General features: G+C 37.8%; 1 protein-coding gene across 1 annotated transcript in view; it reads right to left on the reverse strand.

Moving 5' to 3' along the window:
• LOC5568122 (mucin-5AC) overlaps window positions 1–23,420 on the reverse strand; it is a gene marked incomplete in the record, with an annotated part of 650,382 nt that overhangs the window by 44,930 nt on the left and 582,032 nt on the right. The window contains 2 exon segments of the mRNA XM_021840965.1: window positions 5,130–5,430; window positions 18,377–18,406. Of these exon segments, the coding sequence (XP_021696657.1) occupies window positions 5,130–5,430; window positions 18,377–18,406 (331 nt within the window).

The raw sequence follows: 23,420 nt of genomic DNA on the forward strand, positions 1-23,420 counted from the left end.
TTAAAACTAGAAAAAAACACGACAGATAATGAAAACCAACACTGACAATAAAACATTTTATTTATTCCCCCTTCTGACATTTTGAAAAATTTGAAGGGGGGGTGACAAAAGTAAAATTTCAAATTGTTCCGGCCTAAGAATTTTCATGCAAAAATTATTTTCATGGCGAGAAGGGTGAATGTCCAATCAATGAAATTGCATGAATATGCTAAAGCAATCACAAGGATTCGGCTCCGTAATGCCTCATGGCGCATGAGCCTGATAAAAAAATCATTAATAAAATAATAATAAAATTGCTTACATTCACAACAAAGAGGCTCAAAGACGAGTGGCATGCATGATAAGTTGTAAACTAATAAAAAAAGTGGTGAGCTCTCCATACATATTTCTACTTTTGATATACATTCTAAAAAAATAAGAAAAGGCTCGAAATCGAATCGAAATCGAATCGAAATCAAATCGAAATTGAATCGAAATCGAATCGAAATCGAATCGAAATCGAATCGAAATCGAATCGAAATCGAATCGAAATCGAATCGAAATCGAATTCGATAATCGAATCGAATCGAATCGAAATCGAATCGAAATCGAATCGAAATCGAATCGAAATCGAATCGAAATCGAATCGAAATCGAATCGAAATCGAATCGAAATCGAATCGAAATCGAATCGAAATCGAATCGAAATCGAATCGAAATCGAATCGAAATCGAATCGAAATCGAATCGAAATCGAATCGAAATCGAATCGAAATCGAATCGAAATCGAACGAAATCGAATCGAAATCGAATCGAAATCGAATCGAAAATCGAATCGAAATCGAATCGAAATCGAATCGAAATCGAATCGAATCGAATCGAAATCGAATCGAAATCGAATCGAAATCGAATCGAAATCGAATCGAAATCGAATCGAAATCGAATCGAAATCGAATCGAAATCGAATCGAAAATCGAATCGAAATCGAATCGAAATTCGAATCGAAATCGAATCGAAATCGAATCGAAATCGAATCGAAATCGGATCGAAATCGAAATCGGAAATCGAATCGAAATCGAATCGAAATCGAATCGAAATCGAATCGAAATCGAATCGAAATCGAATCGAAATCGAATCGAATCGAATCGAAATCGAATCGAATCGAATCGAAATCGAATCGAATGAATCGAAATCGAATCGAAATCGAACGAAATCGATCGAAATCGAATCGAAATCGAATCGAAATCGAATCGAAATCGAATCGAAATCGAATCGAAAATCGAATCGAAAACGAATCGAAATCGAATCGAAATCGAATCGAAATCGAATCGAAATCGAATCGAAATCGAATCGAAATCGAATCGAAATCGAATCGAAATCGAATCGAAATCGAATCGAAATCGAATCGAAATCGAATCGAAATCGAATCGAAATCGAATCAAATCGAATCGAAATCGAATCGAAATCGAATCGAAATCGAATCGAAATCGAATCGAAATCGAATCGAAATCGAATCGAAATCGAATCGAAATCGAATCGAAATCGATCGAATCGCGAAATCGAATCGAAATCGAATCGAAATCGAATCGAAATCGAATCGAAATCGAATCGAAATCGAATCGAAATCGAATCGAAATCGAATCGAAATCGAATCGAAATCGATCGAAATCGAATCGAATCGAAATCGAATCGAAATCGAATCGAAAAATCGAATCGAAATCGAATCGAAATCGAATCGAAATCGAATCGATCATTCCTTGCTGCGCTTGAACAAGCCAGTTCAGTTTTGCAGTCGGTAGTTTTTTGGTTTTTTCTTCCACCGCCCGTGTGGTTTTTACCAGTGCAGTATTGTACCGTAGTGCTTTAAACCCCGCATCGTGAAGGAAGCGAACCAGATTGGCAAGGGTCAACTGGTATCGTGCCACGAGAAGATATTGTCACCATCATCCCCTGGTGATTGGATTCCCCGTTTGCATCAGCAGCAAAACGACGACACGTTTTTTCTGCCTACCTACGGTGTAGAAGACCAGCTGCGGTCATCGAACGGGAACGGATAAGTATCAATTGTATACCTACTCCACATCCTTTTGAATTGCTTTCGCATCTCCGAACAAACAAGGTTGAGTTCAAGGTTGTTTTTCGGTTCACTTCTGTCTCTCTCCCGGTGCCAGTTTTGCCCGAATAGGGAGGCTTGTACAAAACAGCCCTAATCGGTTAAGTTTTTTTTTTCTCGATATATTTTTTTTTTTTTGGTATTATTTTTTTTTTTGCCCGTATAGGGGAGGTGTGTACAAAATAGCCCACTGATAAGTTAACTTAAGCATTTTTTGTTTGTTTTTTTTTGTACTTTATTATTATTATTTTTCTTTTTTTTTTTTTTTACTTTATTGTTTTTTTTATAATTATTTGGTTGCGGTTGATTTTTATCCCGCATGGACGAATCGGATGGAGGCGATACGCCTCCTAAAGATCTCGTTGCTCGAACGCGGTTTTATCAACCGTCTTCGGCTGGGCCTTGGGTTGTCTATTTCCGGCGCAAAAAATAAGATTTTGAAATGTGCTCTCGATCTCTAGAGAGCTGACGCGTAAATATCCTGGGACCGTTATTCACCAAGTGAAGCAATCCAAGCTGCGTGTAACTGCACCTAGTTACAAAGCAGCGAATGAAGAGCTCAGCATGAGGCTTTTACTGTGGAGTATTTTATCTACATACCTGCCAGAGAGGTCGAGTGGAAGGGAAAATTATCGACGCGAGTCTGACATGCGAAGACATTAAGACTGGCAAAGTGTTTTTTGAGAAACGGTCCATTCCTGATGTGGCTATACTGGATTGTAAACAATTACAATCAGTTTCCATGAAGGAAATAAAAAAGTGTTTTCGCCGTCAGCCTCGTTTCGTGTAACTTTTCCTGGTTCCGTTCTCCCGAAATTTGTTTGCATTGATAGTGTTTTTTACCCAGTGCGCCTTACGTGCCAAGGTATTCAATTGTACCAACTGCAAACAGCTTGGTCATAGTGCTAGCTTTTGCGACAACAAGCCCCGTTTGTGGCAAATGCAACCAAGCTCACTTGGAAGATGATTGCACACAGGAAGCTGAAAAATGCAGCTACTGTCGTGAGGATCTTCATGATTTGCAGAAGTGCCCGGCATACAAAAGGCTATCTCTTGATCTGTTTATTATGTTAACAGGCTTGTGGTTTTTCTTGAACGTTCACAAAATAGAATACTTTACTTTCCATGAATTATCAATTATTCTATAAACCTTCAAATAACTGAATAAACCTTCAAGGAACTCAATTATCTGAATACCGTAATCCGGGGTATCATTGATCAGCGGGGTAACATTGATCGGAATTGCTCATCTCGTAATAAGTTGGTATCATCATTTAATAATGAAACATTTCCAAAACATGAATGTTGCTTCTCTTTCTTATATATATGAGCTATTGAAAATTAGAATTTTTGCAAAAATTGCGTTAACTTTACGCGTAAGTTTGTCATGTTTGCGAAACAATGATTTCAATGGTCAAGGATGACACCACCGAAAATTCATGTCTCACATAAGTTCTGCAAGCGATATGAGCAAGGGAAATGCGGTTCTCACTAAAAATGGCATCGCCAAAAACGATTCCGCTGTCAAAACTTTTATAAGTATGTTCAATTAGACAACATTAACGAATTACTTTTAAAAATGTAGAATTCCCTTAGGAAATTGCCTACCTTTAGGCGTATTCCGCTGTTCGAGGTGTTTTTAATTTTGAAATAACTCAAAAAGTAAATGCGATGTAAGCGTTTGGACATCATATTCGGCTTCAGGGGCCATGATTTAAGTAAGTAACGACATTTTCAATATTACCGAACGTTGTTTATATGGATGATCAATGTTACCCCATATCAGCTAAATGAAAAAATCACATAAAACATTTTTGTAAACATGCTTAAATCCTCCAAAAAACAAATTACAGTATATAGTCACGAGCTATGGTTGGCAGTACTTGTTTTAAAAATATAAAACTCAGAAAATTTGCATTTTTGAATTAAATATTTAAGAAATATCCTAAAAACTGATCAATGTTACCCGGGATTACGGTACATCTTTTCCCCGGGGAATTATTTTTTTTTCTGGACGTATAAATATTGAAATCATCATTACCTTGTTTTCATTATGTTGTGTAAATGTTATGAATGACTCTATTAAGGCTCAAGAATCAATCATTCAATCATCAGCAATCATCAAAAATTAAAAACCAGTTTTTTCGTTAAAATTTCAACCAATCATTACGAAAATCTATCATAGTATTTCAGACAGCAAGTGCAATGCAATGATACATTTTCTCGAACATTGCTTCAATTTTGAGCAAAAAAACTGGTTTTGAAATTTTGTAAAACGATGATGGTTATTTTCCTCTTAATATTCAAACTGAATGTAGAAACATTGCCATCAAGTTGCTTTCCTTCCTACGCCCACTTGTGCCTTGTTTCTTGCAAGCATTAACGAATGTAAGATATTGTGTCACATTCGCTAATGTTTGCAAAGAACATGGCACAAGTGGGCGTAGAAATGCAATATACTTCACAGTGCCAGTTTTATTCAAATCTAGTGAAATATTTTCACAACAAGAAGGATAAAACATACATGTTATATCAAGTTAAAACAATCTAAGTTTAATTTCATGTTCTAAGTGCAACATTTTCGCAGTGTTCTTAAGATTGTAACTAGTTGATACACAATTTAAAAGTTGTTCTTGTTGATTTTATCAATTTAGTATTTTCTCTCACTAAAACTCAAGATTATGGGTGAAAACCCTTTAGCTTTTTGTTATGAAAATTCTAGTTATGAAAAATGTTATACGATCAGTTTGATTGAGGGGTATACACTGCAAAAAAATGATAAATTTACCTGAATTTCCATTTTATTATTTATTGTCCCCCCCTCAACACATGTTGATGGAAAGTGACAAAAGAAGATTTCAAGATTTGTTCCGGCCTTATTGTATTCCATTACGTTATCAATAAATAACCTTTATTTGAGAACGGTTTTCTCCAAATTGTTTGAACATTCGAGAAGCAACTTCGTCGCGTTGGAAAATACCCTTCAAACTAATTTCCCCGAATCTAGACGCATATCTGTATGTGTTCATTTCTACTCACCTACGCCGTTGGGCGGCGACCGCAGCTCTTTGGGCGGCCTGTGCTATCAACAGTGGTGAGGCGGCTGCTGCGGCCGCTGCCGCTGCGTTCATTGGCTGGTTGGCTGCGGCTGCTGCTGCGGCGGCCGCTGCCTGGTTCGATGATGCCGCTGCTGCTGCAGCTGCGGCGGCGGCGGCCGATGTTGGGGCGGCACCTGCTGCTGCGGCGGCGGCCAGGGCTGCCGCAGATTGGGCTCCGGTTGCTCCGACGGTCGCTGCCGAGGCTCCTAACCAGGGCCAGGCGCTCATCGACAGGCGGTAACCTATGAGAGAAATTGAAAAAAAGTAGGGGGATTGAACCAAAACGTTGAAATTGTTTTTTAATGTTTCGCAATTTATCTCGGTTTTTGGACCGAAAAAGGCGTTCTCCTAGAAGCTAAGATCTGCCCACGAGAAGGCAATCAATTAATTAGCTTTTCCAGACGAAAAAAGGTTCCGAGGAGAAAACCTCAATGATGAAAAAAGAGCAAGAACCGACACTGAAATTGATGCTGACTACGAGCCATAAAGAATCGACAAGCAAATCCAAGTCTCAACTGCTGCAAAGGGGTCGAAACAGTTCGACGTTAATTAATTAATGGACCACTTGCGTCGTCATGGGAAAGATCAATACGGATTATACGGCTAAATGATAGAAGTGGAGAGCTCTCTCGACTTCTTTTTATACTGCACGGAATACATATAAAGGCAGTTGTATTCTTTCAAGTTGTTATTAATTTTCCTCACCAACAACCAAGCAGTCGGGCCCCATAAAGTACCATCGTATCGAAATGATCTGCTGCCCCCTAAATGGGATTTTAACAGGTTCTTTTTTTGGCACACTCTATGTTTGGGCCACACGCCACAGCATCAAACCACTCGGAAGCAGAGCAGGGTCTGCTGGAATGGAAAATGGTTGTTTCGCGTTTGATGAGTTGAGTCATAAAATAAATTGTTTGATCCGATTGCACACAACTGCGGATGAGAGAGAGAGTGCGGGAGCGAAGGTGATGGAATGGGTGGGTTTTAACCATCTGGTTTTGGTCAAAATCACCCTGCTGGAAAAGCATCATAGAGAGAAATGATTATGATGATCCTGGCTTGAATTATGTGCGTACAGGAATTCAGCCATGGAAATTTAATAACAGACAAAAATGTTGCATTGGATAAATTGTAGACCAATCAGACGTTGTAGTAAAAGTAACGTTACTTACCACATAAATTTAGTAGAGAAATTCATATTGAATTATTTATATTTTTTCTGTGCACATTACGAGAAAAACTGATTTCAACTGATTTGCGAACATTCCACACAGATATTCCTGTTGGTAAAGAGCGAAATCACTGCAGAGGAATCGATGCTATGGTAAATCACAAAAAACCGCAAACACCACCTTTCCATGGTTGGAAATTGAATGTGATCCGTTTAGTTTGTGGATTTGATAGATAGAAGCTCCTTGTTTTAAACCATTGAATCCTCAATTCGGAAAATGACCTGAAGTAATCCGTCAGTTGTGCGTTTGGACTGTTACGCGGTAATCGCGTTTTATGAGGTTAAGAGACACGAGCTTAGTGGTTTCGTGCCTTGTTTTGCATTTACTCAGTGGAATCTTGTCGGTATAATGAAAAGGGATTAGTGGTTACACGTTGAGGAGGCTTACACAGAAAGGTTGAGCGTCTCAACGAACAAACCTTAAACCAATGTGGTTTCGCTTTCTTTTATTGAAGTGAAGATGCGTTGAAGCCAAAGCGAATTTACAAAAGCACAAATCTAGAGAACTAGACAAACGTTTGTGCTGAAAATATAACTCACTGGGTCACTTGCTGGTGGTGACCAATCGATAGAATTTTGAGTGCGGACGGTTATCTGGTTCTCTAGATTTGTGCAAATGAAAAATCGAGGTTTAAGGTTTTACCTTAATGCATTAAAGTTATATCAGGTCCGGCGAAGCAAATCTGGAACGTGTAGAGAACTGTATTAATTTTAAATATTGCTCAGCAGCTGTCTGGGATAAGACTTGATTGTCATAAATGTTTAAAAATTCGAGACTGATAAGGGCTTGTTCACAAATTTCATACCGCCGAAAATGACCATTTTAGACAGCCAATTCACCGATTCACACCTGCAACAAAGATACCATGTACAAAACGCTTATAAGGCCGGTAGTAGTTCTGAATTCCTTCCATTCTGTTCGATTTATACTCCATTGCACAGCGTAATTTTTGTTACGTTTTTGCGTGTCTCAAGGATTAAATTATGTGTCTCTAGTAGATTTTGGGTCGCTGAAACTGATGTCCTTCTGAAAAATGTTCCAGCACGGAACAATTTTTTGCTACAGGTCGCCAAAGCTGTATAAAACATTGGTTTATTGTTGTTTACATGAAATTTCAAGTACGATTTATCAAACTTTGTTTTGATATTATCTACCAAACATGCTAAATACGACTTGAACTTTCAATTTAGATATAATTTAGTTGAAATTTCACGATAAAATTTAGTTTAAATCGATTTATTTCAGCATGTCTTTATATAAAATTCTTCGTTTCTCTTATATGGCAAGATACAATACTTTTCTGAACCACCAAAAACTAACATTTTACCATCGAAAATATTATAAACTTTGTTGATAACTTTGGTTTTATACATGAAGTTTGAATTCTGTGGCAAATTAAGTAAATAAATTGCCGTACAAGCTGGCAAACTTGCATGCAAGTTGTCTGAAATAGTCAAATTTTGCATTTTCAACAGTCAATATCTCGAAAACTAGACGTGTCATGATATTTCTGAAAACGGCAATGGACTCAGCAACCCTTAATTTATTAACTAGCGGTATTTTGATGCTTGAGACAAAAACGTGTTCCGCAGTGTTATCAAAGTTATCGCAAAACAGAAAACCGGTTCATTATTGCCCAGTACTGCTCCACCGGGCGCAGCTCTGGACAGTTTCGCGGATTCATGTCCTTTGGAACAAAATGGACAGAATTGGCCTCATACCACTCCAGGACACTTTTAGAATCTGGCCAAAATAGCGAATCTTCGTCGTGCTGCTGCAAAAATGGCAAAAGGCGCTTCTCGAGGCACACAGATTTGTAGATCTCGCCATTTACTTTGAACTTCGACATTTTCTTCTTCCTAAATTTGTCGTCCACATAGAACTTGCTGTTGCCGGTGAAAAACTCCAATCTCGGAATTTGCTTAAAATCGGCTTTTATATGCGTTTCGTCGCCCATCACACAACAGCCATATTTTGTAAGCATATTCTCGTAGAGCGTCCGTGCCCGAGTTTTAGCCGTCGATTGTTGCCGCTCATCGCGGTTTGGGAAGTTCTGTACCTTGTATGTATGTAGTCCAGCTCTCTTCTTTGCATTCTGGACGTAGCTCTGCGACATGCCGATCTTTTTAGCCAAATGACGGCTTGAGACGTGGGGATTTGCTTTAATCATCAGCTTCACCTTTCCCTCCGTCTTTTTGTTCTTCGGTCCCGGTTTTCTTCCAGCTCCTTTGTCATGGTCCAACGTCAACCGCTCCTGGAACCGCTTCAACACTCTGGAGACGGTTGAATGGTGAATGTTCAACATTTTTCCCAACTACCGGTGCGACCAGTCAGGAAATTCCAGGTGTTTGGAAAGAATTTGTTCTCTCGACTCGCGTTGGTTCACCTACATTTTCGTTGAATCGAAAAACACGACTTCAAGTTTGACAGCATGTAAACAATACACATCAATGAGAAAGTGTGCAAAATTTGTTTGATTTTTACCCAATGGTAGAAAAGTTATGCCCTGTTGAATGTGTCGCAATAATTTCGTGTTCGCCCTTTAAAGCTCTGAATGATGTCCCACAAGTTCCTTTTTTAAGAATTCCAGAAGAAATTTGTCTATAAATGATCGGAGCATTAATTATTAGTGAAGTGCTTGAACAGCAGCTTTCATATTTTGATGGAATGCTGGAGAAACAGAAGTTCTGGTAGTATTCCAGAAAGAATCTCTAGAGAAATAGTCGCGTAAAAGCCTCTGAAGGGAATTCTGGGGCCTCTAAAATATTGCACCAGGATTCAGTGCAAATACTTTCCCACGACTTTGATCGATTTTTTTTTATGAAAAAAGCGTTTTTATAAAAGTACTTAAATGGTCTAATTTTTTGAAAATCAGTTTATTTTATATTTCATTTTTCAATAGTAAATTGTTTGTTTTTCAATTATTGTACAATTGAAACAGTTAGTTAATCTTTGGATTATTCTGATGAGTATAGGATCATAAGCTTGTGAATAATGCACAGTATTCAATTGGTTTGGTTTGTCTCAAGTTCGTTGAAAATCAATGGAACTCTGGACCTACCTTGGAAAAAAAGAGGGTTATGGCATAAAAGTGACTTTTTATGGGCATGCTTTAAACTAGTGATCAACACTCTTGATAGTGACCTGCTTAGAAGAAAATGTTATTTTTCTTTTATTATACACCCAACTGGAACTGGCTACTGTTCCTTCCTTTACCAAATTGGCAATCTTGAGTCCTGCTTCCTTGTTTAGACAAGTTTTATTCGGTATAGATTGAAATAACTAAATATTAAAGGATTGAACATCTCAAGTATCGTTTCAACAGATTAGATTAGATGAATGTTAGGCATAAGTAATGAGAAAATGATAATATATCTTGGAGCTCTTTAGAATACCTATAAATAAATGAAAAGCGAATTTAGTACAATACCATTTAATTCCACTAAAGTTTGTATCCCTTGGCAGACAGGCGTATTTTGACCTTAACTGTAAAACCGTCTTCAATGTCTTACCATACTGCCTCATCATACCACAGGTTTTAGAGAGCGACGTTTTTTTTTAATGCTCGTGGAAACACCATAAATCTCATCACGTGTTATGCGATTAGTTTACTGTCTTTTTCTACTAGTGATTTTTTGTTTGTTTTGTGAGCCGCTTCACAAACATTCATCTTATCTGGACAGAAGATGTTTGGTTGGCTTTTATTTAACACAAATTAACAGTTTTGCTTGCACAAGCTCTCCAAAACTCGCAAAATGCTAATGCATCATGCCAGCACTTCACGCTCTTTGTGCTTTTCATTTTCGTAAGGTTCTTTTCCGGCATTCTCACCACATGTCCCGCCCATCGTATCATTCCAGTTATGCCACCTTCTGGATTCTGTTCCTCATAGATCAGATCGGTTGGTTCATCCTCCGTTGGTCTTATAAGCATTTTGTACATGATACATTTGGTGCGGCAGAAACATTTTTTGACCCCAGTTTCTTCTGGAGCCCGTAGTTGGTCCGACTGCCCCAAACGATGCGTATTTCACGACTAACGTTATGATCAGCCATCAGCAATAATCAAAGCATGAGCATGAGCATATATGACCGTGCAAATCGTAGTTGCTACTCCGTGATTGGCAAGAGCAATCAAAATTGCACAAGCTTGGGAGTATCTATCTTCAGTGTACAGTTTCGAGAATTTCAAACATTACAAAGTCAATAACGGCGCCGGCCACATCCTCATGATCATCGGGGAAGAGAAGGAACGTTAGTATGACATCCATTGTTAATATAGACCGAGTATACCTCTGCATCTTCATGGTTGACACAGGAAGGAGTTTGTGTGAGGGCTGACACTTAGAAAATTTCACCGACTCCGGTAATTTTTTTACCGAAATATAAACCGCTAAGCGATCAGTAATGCTTTCGGTAAAGTTAAGAATCACCGAACAATCAGTAATTTAAACCAAAACGCAGCTGTCAAAGTATTACAAACTGTTCGTTAATGGCTACCGAGCAAATTGTAAGAATATTACCGAACACATTTTTATTATCAGCAGGCAGTCTATATTCCATTCCGGATAATTGAAAAACATAAAAATAATGAAATTCATTTTGATAGTCGATAAATTTATTTCGGTTCCGTTTCTTTGTCTATAAAATTATAGAAATGTATGGAGATTTTGTATGTATTTCCACAGCCACAATGTTCTAAATCACAACAGGATTAAGGCATCGCTTCATTTTTCCGAATATCCTTATACGTTACGTTGTAATTCAAAACGTGATTTGGCTCTTGAATCCTATATGGAAAACATTTTACATTTAAAATAAGCTGCTCGTCGATTTGCACTTCAAATAAATATGGCGGCACGTTTGCTGATCTCCAAAATGACAAATTACCAACTGTTCGGTAAACCATTGTAGCACTATGTACCGAAGTACAGTTAAATGTAACAGTCTACGGTTGATCTATACTATGTACTGTTTTTTCGGTAAATGTAACGACGAGGTCGGTAAAAGAAGATGAATATGTTTTCTATCTCTTTAATTTTTCAAGGTTTTTCGGTGATTTTCGTTTGCAATACCGAAACTTCAGTAAATTATTTATTTACAGTTCGTTTTCGGTAATAATATTTACCGAACAACGAAAACAAATCTAAGTGTGTAGCATTCAGTCAGCTACAAAATCCGGATTTACCTTGGTAAGTGATGCGATTCATGTAACCTCAATTAAAAAAGTCTTCTGTCAGAGTAGATGAAAGCTGTATATAAAATATGTCGACACCTATAGTGACGAAGCATTCAAAGATTTTGTAAATACAAAAATACATGTTTGTTGTGTTTTCGTGTTACGATCGCTAGGAAAAAAAATAGATGACCAGCTTTTTTTGTAAACGTTTTTCAACTCCTCATCATAACTCAAACAGTTTATTCATTCATTCATTCTTCACTATTCCATGTATATCCATAACAACTTTAAAATGGTTGAAACACAGAATGTTTTATTACAAGGTAGTTACAACAAAAAGTTTTTCGCAAAAGAGTGCTGACAAAATCGGGTCAGTGCTGTAGTCTTTTATCGACACTCCTAGACGTGGAGATATCGTAATTTTGAGATTGTTTGCCCTTAAAAGTCCTTCAATCATCAAAACAAGCTGAAAAACTTACCAAAATTATGAAGAGATCACTACAAAGCTCAAACAGCTTATAGGGTAGATGTACCAATAGTGGAGGTACTAAGCACGATTGAACTTCTATTTAACCGCCTAAATTCAAGAAGCGCAATTAATGTACATGTTAATGTTGTAACGGGAAGTAACGACCATTGACTTTATGAGAAAAATTATTTCATCGCAGTAATCCACGGCATGTCAGTGAAAAATAATACCTCCACTATTGGTACACTGTTCCTTTAGTTGCGGTATAGTAAATCAAACATTTGTCCTCTTTTGATTGCCGGCATTCAAGAGATTAAATCAAAATCAATTAAATAAAAACTACTTTGGGTCTATCGCTAGCTTTTCAGGCGAATCCTGATGACCTAATACCCCTCCCAACCCCCAACTCCGTAGCACTTATGAGGGTGTCGCTGAGTCGGAGGCCTCTCATTAAGTAAGTGCTACATCAACATTTCCTTCCCCAATCCCAAGTTACGGTAAAGATGGACGTGGCCGGGAATAGCAATATTCATGGTTTTGGTATTCTTATTTAAGATTGGATCAAGGCTTATTCCCTAGCCTTGGTCCTGAAGGCATTCTAGGTGAGATTATCAAAAGAAAAAACATGAATGTTGCTAGTATCCAATCTACGAAGTATACCGTAACTACGCTAACGCTAACGCTAACGCTAACTGTTCCTTTAGTTGCGGTATATTTTTAATTTGTGCTCCTATAGTTGCGGTATCCAATGTTTTCTTATGGAATCCTCCACTATAGGAACACTTTACCGCAACTATTGGTACAAGCAAGAAAAGTTTTAGCAATTTTAGTGATATTTCATCAGTTTTGAAGCAATTTGAACGCTCTTTTCAACTATTTTGTGTTTCAACAAACCAATACGTCGATTGACAGTGTCGGTTCTGTGGCTAATGTAATAAAATCAGTGAAAACGGCACTACCGCAACTATGGGAGCACCCACAACTAAGGGAACAATGACCCTACGCCCTTTGCACCACCTCTGAACCTTTACCAAAAATTATAATTTTTTCATGTTATTTTGAGATCGATGATCATTGTCCACCTCTACTTTAATTTGATGACTGCTTTCGACTGTGATGACTAAGTTCTTTCTAAGTTTTATCGGCTCTATCAGTCTTAAGGCAGCTAAAACGACTTTTTCTTCTACTTCTCCGACGTTTCGGCGTATATTTCGCTTTCTTCAAGATTTTCGAAAAGGTGGTTTTTGTTGTGTGACTTACAGAGGCTGCGTTTTGTTGTGTGTATTGGTGTATTGTCCGACTTATGACCGTTTAAAATTGCTAATGGCGTCCCACTATGACTGATGTTTGAAAATTAACTTCAAAATTGGTTGTTAACATTTCACTTTTTTAAACCTACTCTGTGCGTATCATTCTTTGTGGCTCTCACCAAAGACAAATTAAAGACCTCCATGTCCCTTGCAGTTGCCCAAAATTTTATGGCTTATAAAGTAATCTAGAATGCCGTGAAAAGTGTACTGCGATCTGTCAAACTTGGGTACTTTTTGCACTACCGAGGGACCAAATGCAGTACTAGAAGTGGTACCCAATCTGAGCCCGAGTGGGACGGACCTGCTCTCACTGTATTCCGAAATGTTTCCCTAGGCTTTCAATCTAGCTTTCGCCGGCCCATACGCTTTTCGATAAAAGCTCTACGCGATAATCGCCGGCGCACAGTTGCTTTTGCCTTTCCTAACTGATGGAAATGAACTAGTGTTCGTATGTTCTTCCTTGATGTTGTCTGTGTTTATTGTGTTTGCACATTTTGTGATTGTGTTGGTGGTATATTTAGTCTGTTAGTGTTTGTTCGATTCTTGATTGCATGTAGAATGCCTGCATATATTGCACTTAATCCATCTGTATCTGTTCCTCTGTTAATACTGTACTCAATGTTTACTATATGGCACATTTCGAGAAGAGGTAGTTTGTACTGTTTGTTATGTTTGCCTAAAATTTTAACTTTTTCTAGGTCAAAACGGTGGTTGTTCTGGATGCTGTGTTCGAGTAAAGCTGTTTTCTGGCTGAGGAGGATGATCTGTGGGTCGGTGGCGTGTGTGTGTTGTAAAGTGTTCTGTGACCGCTCACTCGTGTGTTCAACTTGTTGGTCGTCATTCTTACGTAACAGGCTGAACAATCTTTGCATGGTATGTTGTAAATAATGTTTGTTTGTTGTCCAGGTGGAATTGGGTCCTTGATGTTGGTAATTTTTTTTTTTTTTTTTTTAAAGGCACTCTGTGCTCGTGGCCACTACTGTGCCGCAATCAGCTGATCTGTAGCTTCTTTACCGATACAGATCTATTTTCAACTTATCCTTATTTACATCTACTTTCACTCTCTCCTACTCTTTTACTCTCACACCGAGCAGGTAGGAGAGAGCTCTGCTGTTAGTGAGGCTAGCTGCCTGCGAATAGGGTCAGTTTGTCTCACTCACCATCTGATACTGACGGAGGATGGATGTGCTCCTCAAAGCACGGTCCTCCGTGAGGCGTCTTCTGGTGGCTGGACGAATTTTTTGTGGAGGGGCTGGGAATCGAACCCATGACCTTCCGCTTATGAAGCGAAAGCGTAACCTCAAGGCTACAGACCCCCCTACGTTCCAGGTGTTGTTCCTCTGCATTTTCCGATTGCCTGTGATGACGTCGTTCATTCATCCTGTTCTCAATTTAGCCCACCAAGCATTCTGATGAATATTAAGGTCGATGGAAGTATTATGGATTGAGACCTGATATCCACTACATTTTTTCACTAGTAAAGATCAGGTCGGTTCTCGATCGGCCGTCAACTAAACCGGTTTGATAAAATTACCTGGGAGGACCTCAATTACCACATTTACGATGGTGATCATATTGAAATTCGCATATTCCAACTGTATGCATTTTTTATAGTTAGGGCATATCACCTCCTCCGATAACTGTTCTGTTTCCCTGATAGTGTCTATCAGCATGTTCAGCCAAATAGTCTGCTGTTTCTTTGTGTTCATCTTGATGGTGAATTCTTGACTTCCCTCGTTGGTTTGCATCGTTTGCTGAACAGACGGACGTAGACATTTCTTCCGTCGTCTTGACCTTCATTGTTGACTCTATCAGTACCATTCAGGTGTTGATCGAAGGTTGCTTCCACCTTTCAATCACCTCAATTACTTCAAGATGCTCCCATACTTACCCCTGCATATCCCGGCTTGCGGCTCGAATGCTTTGCGGGATGAGGTGGGGTTTTTATAGACCTTCCCCCATTTTTTTTAATACGGCGCTGTTCCCAGGCTTGATGCGATGCAAAAATGAGGCAATTTCGAGGTATTTATGAGGAGCAAAAAAAAAACAAACGCAGCGAGCGAGTGAGAGTGCGTCGAAATGCTTGGATTTTTTCCTGGCAATCTTTCTTTCTTGCTGCTACGCTCACCTTTACTCACACCTCAGAAGAACTCTCGAGTGACCCGACCGAATAAAACAGGCCTCGCAGAAAGGTGATGGCACTCATTTTTGATAGAATTTTCCTCTGTTGTGTTTTGTGCTGCATCTTCCCCGCTCAGAACAGACTCAGGAACAGACGTTAGCAAATACCACTATTACTAGGACATGTTGCAGTAATGGAGGAAATGCTTTTTTGAAAGATTCAATGATTTTATCATTCATAGAGAAGCTTTCGTATGACGTATTCAGATATGAAAAACCAGCATCCGTTATTTTCTGACGATTTTGTATTCCTCAACCCGTTACTATTGCCACTATCACTGGTACACACGCCCTATATCGTTTTCGTTAGTCTGTACAGAACTTTAAAAAATCGTTTTTTTTTTTGCTCTTGGTCAACATTCCGATTAGTTCTCCTATGATGATTTTGACGTTTTGGCTTAGACAGCTGTCGTACTAGCATTCGAGCTACGCGTAAATAATCAGTGCTTTCGGAGTGAGGGCTGCGCATGTTTATTGTTGAACTCAAGTTGATGAACCGGTCATTGATCCTCAACTTCTCGTATATCGACCATCACCGAATTTAACGCCTCTTAAATGAATTGCTGTTCACTACAAAAGCTTGTTTCCAGTTCGTGTATGTTGTCACGGCTTTGATAGATGATTCCTTCCAGCCTCTGGGTTTGCCTGTCTACGATGACCAGTTCAGTTCCAGTCTAATGCTTTCGTTACCTAATTTCAGTTGTTATCGACTTCTGGCAGAACTGCACATTACGGATTCAGTTGTGGGGATACCGAGGCATCTGTTGATAATCTCCTGCAGCCATTGAGTGCTCTTCACAACTGATCGTTTTTCTGAATGCCTGAAAAAATCAGCCTTTGATCTCTTGATGTGCGCACCTAATGTCAGCCCTGAACTAGTGCTATATTGGCAAACAGGGCGAATTAAAGTGCTATTTGGTTACTTGGGAGGAACAGTATCTTGCCTTGTTCCAGCTATGATCGTTGTGTAAAGTCAATTATCTCTCACAATCAGGCTTATCATTTTTGATATCTTTACCTAGCTGCCTTGTATCGAGTCGACCGGTTTCCCTGATAGATACCAAGACGCGGGTTTTCAGATATAGTAGGATAATCGATACATCGTGATCTACCGTTTTCTCTGGGTGTACAGCTTACCCAGGCTATTCGCCAGGTATCAGGTTGGGACGTTCGCCTCTAAGTTTCAAAGCAGAATATTGACCAATTCAGTTGAATTACATTCAAATCAATGATGATCTGCAAACTAGTTGGTATGAGCAGCCAAATCTTATTGGTTATTTAGGTCAGATTGATCAATCACATTTTTTTCATTGCATGTTTGCCGATTCGGCCAGAAAAGTAACTTACCTTTAATGTAATGTCCTACCACAGACAAACAGACGTAACGCTTTAAACGATCTTTTTCTATTTCCTATATTCCAGACCTCACAACCAGAGGCGCGTGAATCGTTTTTTTATGTTTGACGTTTCACACTATTGCCATTTACAGGTTTTGTTGCACATAAACCTATTTCATGCAACAAAACCACCAGATTATGCTCATATGGAGCTTAGTTATGCTATGCTATATCTCTCATCGATATCGCAAAACATCCGATCGAAAGATATCGGATATTGTATCGTTGAAATTAAACCTATATTATGGGATTCTACCCCATTACCCCGAATGCCATTTCCCCGAATGCCATCACCCCGAATGTACCATTACCCCGAATTCCATCATCCCGAATGCGATTTCCCCGAATCCACAAATATCTTGACAAGATGATATTGATGACATTTCCCTATGATATTGGAATTCGGGGTAATGTCATTCGGGGATATGTAATTCGGAGTAACGGCGTTCGGGTTAATGGCAATCGGGGTAATGGGATTCGGGGTAATGGGGTAGAATCATATTATGGATATTATCGATAATATCAATATTGTTACAGCCCTAAAGTTGACCATGGATTTTAAAGAAAATTGCACTATGTAAGTATTACGTCTGTTTGTCTGTGGTTTCACTATAATGTTGTACCAGACTGCAATTTTAACGTTTTCAATGAAAATCAAGAAATAAATATTTGTATCTCACGGATCTTGGAAACTTTGTTGAAGTAAAGTAAAATCGTGGAGTCATTTTTTAGTAGTCAGCATCAAATTCACTCTTGCATAACACGACGTGTTGTTAAAGTCTCGGCAGTAAATAAAGAAAACACAGCGAATAATTAAACTTAAGAATCTTTACTCTGTCAATTGTTCATTTTTTTTCTAATAAATTAACAAAAAAAAATCAAATACATAAATTTCATATTTCATCAAAAATATAAGTATCGAAAACAAAACCAATGATCCAATTCAAATTATCAAAAACAAAAAGAAAATTAAAAACAAATTCTGCTTTAAGCCTTACATACTACTCTTATTTGTTTGTGATCCTATATACAATTGCAAAGTTTTGCTTCAATCCGGGTCCCGGAATCGGAGCCCGGGATTGCCAGAAAACCTTTCTCTCTTACTCCTAGGGATAAAAAAAAACCTTCATCGTAGAAAGCACATTTTCTCACTCTTAAAACTACTTTTCCAGAAACTTTATGTACCGCACCTTACTCCTACAATCTACCCTTTGTGGGTTGGTGGCGGTCCCAGCATAGGGCCAAACCGTGTGTTCCTAAATCTATTATTAACTGTACACTGTAAGCACCAACTTCCTGCCCCGCAAAAAGGGGAAGAACAGTCGGTGCCGGTAAGAAAAAAATACTCCCATTTTATCGCACAATCTGGACTTAGGGAGTTCGTCGCCTCGGAGGAGGATTGTTGCTGAAAAAGTTCTTACCTTCGGCTGGCCAGGGCACGCAAACCGCTGCTGTTGTTCGAGTCCATTCCATCCAGGGTTGGTAACAGGAGTCACATAGGTTGATGAATAAAAAAACGGGGAAGAAAAAGAAACCGAGATTAATATCGTCGCTGAACAATTGCTTCCATTTAGCTTTATGTCGGAGACAGAAGGGGGTAACAGGAAATGATTCTTAGATCCTAAACTTTGAGGAGTAGTTATAGGTAGTCTTATAGTAACAGTGATCGATTTTATATTGGTGGTTTGCGAAATACGGTGAGAATCGAACGGGGTTTTGAAAACAGGAAATTACGAAATTTGCTACATGAAATAACGACTGAAAAGAAACAACTACTTTTTTTTGTCGGTAATAATAGGGGAGGAAAATGAGGAGGTATGATACACACACAATATAAACTAGTGGAAAAGAGGATGAAGCGATAGAGAGTGGCAGCGGAAACAACTACGACGATTTTCTACAAATGGTACTGAAAGGAATTTAATATACAGAGTTACTACATTACAGTTATTTCGTCACTGAAGCAAGTATTATGAGGCAGCACCAAATTTTCGTAAGCGACATTCAGCAAATACAAAATGCGTTTTAAGGCTCATTGTAATCGGACTAATGAAAAACTAAAGCAATCGAATTTTAAGGAAGTATTATGTATCAAACAGCGTTGCGGCATTAGTACAACTTTAGATCACAGTATATTCTACATCTTCACCAAATTTGTGCACCAACGAACATAACTCATTGAGATGTTTACACTACAATTTCATATTATACTTTATACTAGTGTTGCATGAAAAAAGTGCAGAAATTTGCATAGCTACCTCCGTTTAACAACCACGGTTCATAACAACTGTTCTAGTCGTAACGATTGCGACCCGGGTCATCGCGAGTGTGATCTGAGTTCGAGTCTGAGTCGTAACCTTTTTTTTTTTCGATTTAACGCTACGCTATATACATAACATAGCAAAAGATCTACGAAAACACAAACAAGAAGGCGTTCAAAAGAAATAATGTTTCTGTTCCAGATTCTAGAATTACACAGATTTTCCCAGACAACCCAAATGTACGTATAACGAAATCACCTTATATGTTATGCGATGCTTATATGTGCAAAGCTTCACGTATAAGATGTCGTCAAACAGTCTTATGCGTACAAAAGTGGAGGCGATATGCGTGCATATTTTATATGATGAAAAATGGCATATTTTTCGAGTGTACAGATTTTATTGCGAAATAATCTGTAACCTTATGCGACTCAATTTATGATAACAAAGTCGATTTGACAGCTGCAAGGGATTGATTTGACTTACTTTGTGCATGTATACGGGACGAAACAATATGCACAGATGAACTCAGAAAATAACGTTGTATGCGAGGAAACTCATCAATCAAACGATTTCGTTCACCGTTTTATGCGGTTGTGATGCAAATTGGATGAATTAACGACTTTTTACGTTGTCTGGGTTGATGATTCTCAATCCCCACCCTTGAACCGAAATCATAATTCAATTCAGCGCGTAAAATTTGATTTTTTTTATCGTAAAATGGACTGCGAAATATTCAGGCGATCCTTTAAGAATTTTTGCAAGGATTATTTTAGAAAATCGTTAAAGAATCTACAAGATTTTTCTAAGGATTCTTTGGATGGTTCCTTCAGGGGTTTTCCAAAAAAAAATTTATTAGTTTTTCGAATTTGAATTCGAACATATTCGAACATATATTTCTTTAGTAATTCCTAGAGGAATTCCATCAGATTTTTTTCCAGGGATTCCTCCAAGATTTCCTTCAAGATTACTTCCAACAAATGGTTTAAGTATTCGACCAAAAATGTCTCAAAAAGTTTCACTATTGATTCTTTCAAAACTTCCAAGAACTTTTCCTAGGTTTCCCCTTGGATTTTTCAAATAATTTTCATCGTGAATTGTTTCACAGATTTATCAAACTATTTTTTTGAGCGTTTCTTCCGGTTTCCTCACTATTTAAAAAAATCTTTGATTGGTTTCAACTAAGATTTCCTCATTTTTATCTAGATCCCTGCATACAGTTTCCCAGAGATCAGTTTATTAAATATTTCAGGATTATTGCGTAAGCTTTAAATAACAATCTAGGTTTTGTTTCTGAAAATTTGTCAGTGATCGTTACAAACAGTTTTCTTCCAAATATATAGAATCCAGAAAATCTTTGAGAATTTTTGGTGGAATTTCTCCAATAATTTTCTCAAGAACTGCTCCGAGATTTCGTCCATGAATTACTTTGAACGTTGCTTTATGGTTCATTGCAAAAACTTCAGGAATCTCTCCAGTGGGCCACCAAGAGTTTTCCAAAGATTTTCATTGAAATTTATCAAGGGATTCCACCTAGTTCTTTTTTTCAGAAATTCCTCTGAGGATTTCTTCTGAAATCAATTCAAGGATTTCTTCAGAAAGTTTTCTTCAAGGTTAAAAGGAGATTTCTTTGTATATTATTGCTAGGTATCAGTATTCCTTCGAGGATTCCTTATAAAAATCATTTATTTTCCAAAGATTTCTCAAGTAATTCCTTCAAGCAGTTCACAGAAAATTTCTTTTGTCCACGACGAATGACTTTTAAAAAACACTAGAAATTTCCAGAGATGAGCTTTGAAATTTTTCATGATCAAGTTAGATCATCTGGCCAGATCAGTCAAATCAATAATATCAGTCATTCTTTCAAGTCAGATCAGTCAGATCAGTCAGATCAATCGGATCAATCAAATCAGTCAGATCAGTCATTCCTTCAAGTCATATGAGTCAGATCAATCCAATCAGTCAGATCAGTCAGATCAGTCAGATCAGTCAGATCAGTCAGATCAGTCAGATCAGTCAAATCAGTCAGATCAGTCAGATCAGTCAGATCAGTCAGATCAGTCAAGTCAGTCAAGTCAGTCAAGTCAGTCAAGCCAGTCAAGTCAGTCAAGTCATTCAAAGTTAGTCAAACTTCAGTCACCAATTAATCAAAAGTCAGTCAAAAGTCAAACAAAAATAAAATTAATAAAAAACTGTCAAAAGTCAATTAAAAATCAGTTAAAAGTCAATGAAAAGTCAGTCAAGTCAATCAAAATTCCATCAAAAGCCAGTCAAGTCATTCAAGCCAGTCAAAGCCTGTCAGAAGCCAGTCGAAAGTCAGTCAAAAGTCAATCAAAAGCCTGTCAGAAGCCAGTCAAAAGTCATTCAAAGTCAGTCAAAATTCTGTCATAAGTCAGTCAAAAGTCAGTCGAAAGTCAGTCAAAAGTCAGTCAAAAGTCAGTTGAAAATCAGGGATTGACAACCTTGTACCAAATCTTCCGTGTTCCCTATTTATCGTCAATTGATTCCGAAACAAATTTCCGCTCAGCTCGATAGCGGTCTGCAAACGGTTCTAATCGTCTTTCGATGGCTTAGCGCCAACAATCCCTCGCGCTATTCGGAAGAAGGATAACCGTACTGAAAAATAAAATTGTAAATCAATTTTTGTTTCTTACGTCCTATCTCTCCTTCCGTGCAATGGAATTTGCAGCAACAGCATTATCGGAGCTATGCCAAATCTCATCTCTAGTAAAAACTAAATGTGACAATGAAGAATAAGCACAATAACGGCTGGCTCTGTCTTTGGCTGTGGATGGGATAAACGCGCTTGGTTACAGCCGACATTAGCCAGCGAATGAACACAATTTAAGGGAAAATCTGGTTTGAGCTCCGGAGTTTAAATACAATACTCGGGAAATCTGCTCGAGAAACGAAAAACTCCCGCATTGAGCCACTAGAAGGCGGATTGAAGCTTTCTCAATAGAAAATCAAAATTCTAAGGTACTCAAATCAACTGAATTTTGTAATTTTAGAGTTTGAGCAAATTTGTACAAATTTTCAAATGTTGAAATAGTTTGAATAAATTTGAAAGTTTAAACAAGCTTGATTTTATTGACAAATTTGAAAATATTTTACACATTTCAACAAATTTAAACAAAATTGATTTCAAAAAAATTAAAATTTCGAAAAAAATTTGGTCAAATGTTATAGTTATAGAATATAGAATATAGAAAATATAATAAACAAATTTGAAATAAAATGAAAAAAATTGAACAAATTTAAAAGAGTTTGATTTTTTTAACAAGTATGAACAAATTTATACTCATTTGAACAACTTTAAACAAACTTGATCAAATTTTGAAAAATCCATAATTTTTACAATATTTAACAAATTTTGTCAAATTTGAATGATTTAAAGTATTAGAAAAAAAAACAAATAGAATATATGTTAATATATTTCATAAGCTTAACTTAAGCTCAATGTTTGATACAATCAAAAAAAAAAAAAATGATAATTCAAACTAATTTGATTCAGTTTTGTCTTGGCCACGTCCATTCAATGTTGGAACTGCTGTGAAAACTGTAACCCTATCTAGTACAACTGCAATGCTTCTCAATTCAGATAGATAAGAAATAAAATATCCGAGTAAGCTCAGATGGCACAACACGAGGATGAAATCGGACTTCCTACCATGCTTTGGTACTGACGCTGTGCCCGCTAACAAGTACAAGGAGCAAGGTCATTCGGAAGAAGTCAGGTGCAGTGCGACAAGAGACGGGAGGTAAAATTTAAGAAAAAATACATGAAATAAAAAGAATAACATTCGTCATGCTTTTATTTCGAGCATAAAATCAAATTACACACATACAACATTCGCTTCAACGTCTCTAAACTTCCGTTTCTTCCGGAGAGTGCAACAAAGTTATGGGCTACGAAGACGCTCCACTCGGAAACAGATCTTGAGAAGTAGCAAGATGCAATGCTCTAGCAGCGTGACTGTCGTGAAACTGGAAACAACCATGCATCTCCATTTACGTGCAAATTGTTGGGCTAAAGAGTTTTCTGCTAGGACTGCTGCTGCTGCCGCTGCTGCTGTTGCAACTGAGATCGAAGTTTCTCGTTTTGATTTATTTATCTCGTAAATGTGATTGCATCAGGACGATGTTCATGCTACTGGGCTACTGGTCGTATGGAAATTTTTCTATGATTAAAAGAAAAATTGCT

The sequence above is a fragment of the Aedes aegypti genome, chromosome 2 (assembly GCF_002204515.2).
Source record: "Aedes aegypti strain LVP_AGWG chromosome 2, AaegL5.0 Primary Assembly, whole genome shotgun sequence".
Taxonomy (NCBI): domain Eukaryota; kingdom Metazoa; phylum Arthropoda; class Insecta; order Diptera; family Culicidae; genus Aedes; species Aedes aegypti.